Source organism: Pundamilia nyererei, unplaced genomic scaffold (assembly GCF_000239375.1).
Source record: "Pundamilia nyererei isolate P.nyererei 1_Seehausen unplaced genomic scaffold, PunNye1.0 scaffold01969, whole genome shotgun sequence".
In the NCBI taxonomy this organism is placed as follows: Eukaryota; Metazoa; Chordata; class Actinopteri; order Cichliformes; family Cichlidae; genus Pundamilia; species Pundamilia nyererei.
In genome coordinates this window covers 1-1,442 of record NW_005189370.1, presented here as the reverse complement: position 1 = coordinate 1,442, position 1,442 = coordinate 1, and the positions used below count along the sequence as shown (strand labels likewise).

Below are 1,442 nucleotides of genomic sequence, written 5' to 3'. Positions count from 1 at the left end.
GGGGGGTCACTCCCACTAGGCTTATATCTGGGACTCTCCACCATTTGACCTTAGAACTGAAGAAGCTTCTCAGATGAGAGGTGAAACGTCTTCAAGTAACTTAAAGAAGTCCAGATGCTTTTCTTTGCAAGCTCCTTTGACTACGATGACCTGGATGACTGAGAACCTTCACAGACAAGTTTTCGGTAATTTATAAAAAGCAATCATTAGGAAGGATAATGAAATATTGGACTGTCTGAATAATCCACTCCATTAAGAGTTTGAGCTATTGCCCTCAGGCTGTTAATTTAGTAAATTTAGATGCATTACTCCAGCACTTTGGGTATTATTATTTTTCATTCTTTGTCAGTATTCTATACTCACCTAGATTGTGGACCTTTTGAGTGAATTTGTCAGTTTGGACAACATCAGATGCCTGCAAAGAAAATAATCAAACATTCAATGAAAAGTAAAAAAGAATACTGATATGGACGTATCTTTTCTTTGCCAAAGTGTTTCTTAACACGCAACACTCAGGAGCCAATATTTAGGGTAAAATTCTTTGACATTACCTCGTGTCTCTCCTGATCATTAGATTGAATGACGATGCGGATCAGGAATGGTGTGATTCCCACCCGCTCCTCTTCAAATACATGAACTTCCTCCATTAAAACTCTCTCCACTACACTGACAGGAAATTGCAGGGCCATCCCAGCACCGAGGACAGGAAGAGCAACAGATCTGAATCCTTTCTTCTCACAGGAAGACAGGATCTTTTTGATGCCCATTCGAAGAACCTATAATGGGTAAAAATACTGCATTATGACAAATAGCTAAGTTAAAGTTGTCCTCACAAACAGACAGAATAATAAAATCACTCCTTTATATCTCACCTGGACTGCATCTCCATCTGGGTCACCATCAAAGGGAACAAGATTGAGGAAGAAGACTGCATTAGACTGAAGTCCAGGTAAGCCCTCCAGCAGTACTGAGTCACCAGGGTCTCTTTCATCTTCTGCTTCCTTTCTAAACCTTGTGGTCAGCTGTGGTCCAGCTACTTCAAACAAAGTATTTCCAACACGGGTAGAGAGAGGATCATGGCCAACCATAGGAGACACCAAAGCATCCACCTAGGAGAAGAGCAGGAGATTTAGAAAATGTGTCTTATTGTGAAGTGTCGTCATCACAGCAACATGTCTCACCTGTTGGCTCTCGATCGATCCCTGAATAACCTCCATGTGGACTCTGCCTCCAGGAGCTCTGGCAGTGGCTCCTCTTGCTTTATCTTCATCAGGTGTATCTATCCCTTGGAGAAGCCTGTCACATGCTTCCTGCATGGCCCTCACTGCCTCCTCTCTGTTATCAATCAGGATGATTTTCCTCACACTTCGACCTCCCACACTGCCAAAGTCCTTCACAGCAGCAACAGTTGCCTCAGTGCACACAGTGAGAGGAACCCCAGA

The 1,442-nt window shown here is 43.1% G+C and overlaps 1 protein-coding gene across 1 annotated transcript in view; it reads right to left on the bottom strand.

Annotated features, from left to right (window-relative positions):
* Positions 1-1,436, bottom strand: part of LOC102195312 (uncharacterized) — a 4,392-nt gene extending 2,956 nt beyond the window's left edge. Inside the window, exons 1-4 of the mRNA XM_005755574.1 lie at positions 1,182-1,436; positions 873-1,109; positions 552-776; positions 364-415 (exon numbers count right to left, since the gene is read on the bottom strand). Coding sequence (XP_005755631.1) covers positions 364-415; positions 552-776; positions 873-1,109; positions 1,182-1,316 — 649 coding nt within the window. The 5' untranslated portion in view covers positions 1,317-1,436. The remainder of the gene's footprint in view (positions 1-363; positions 416-551; positions 777-872; positions 1,110-1,181) is intronic.
* Positions 1,437-1,442: the final 6 nt, after the last annotated feature.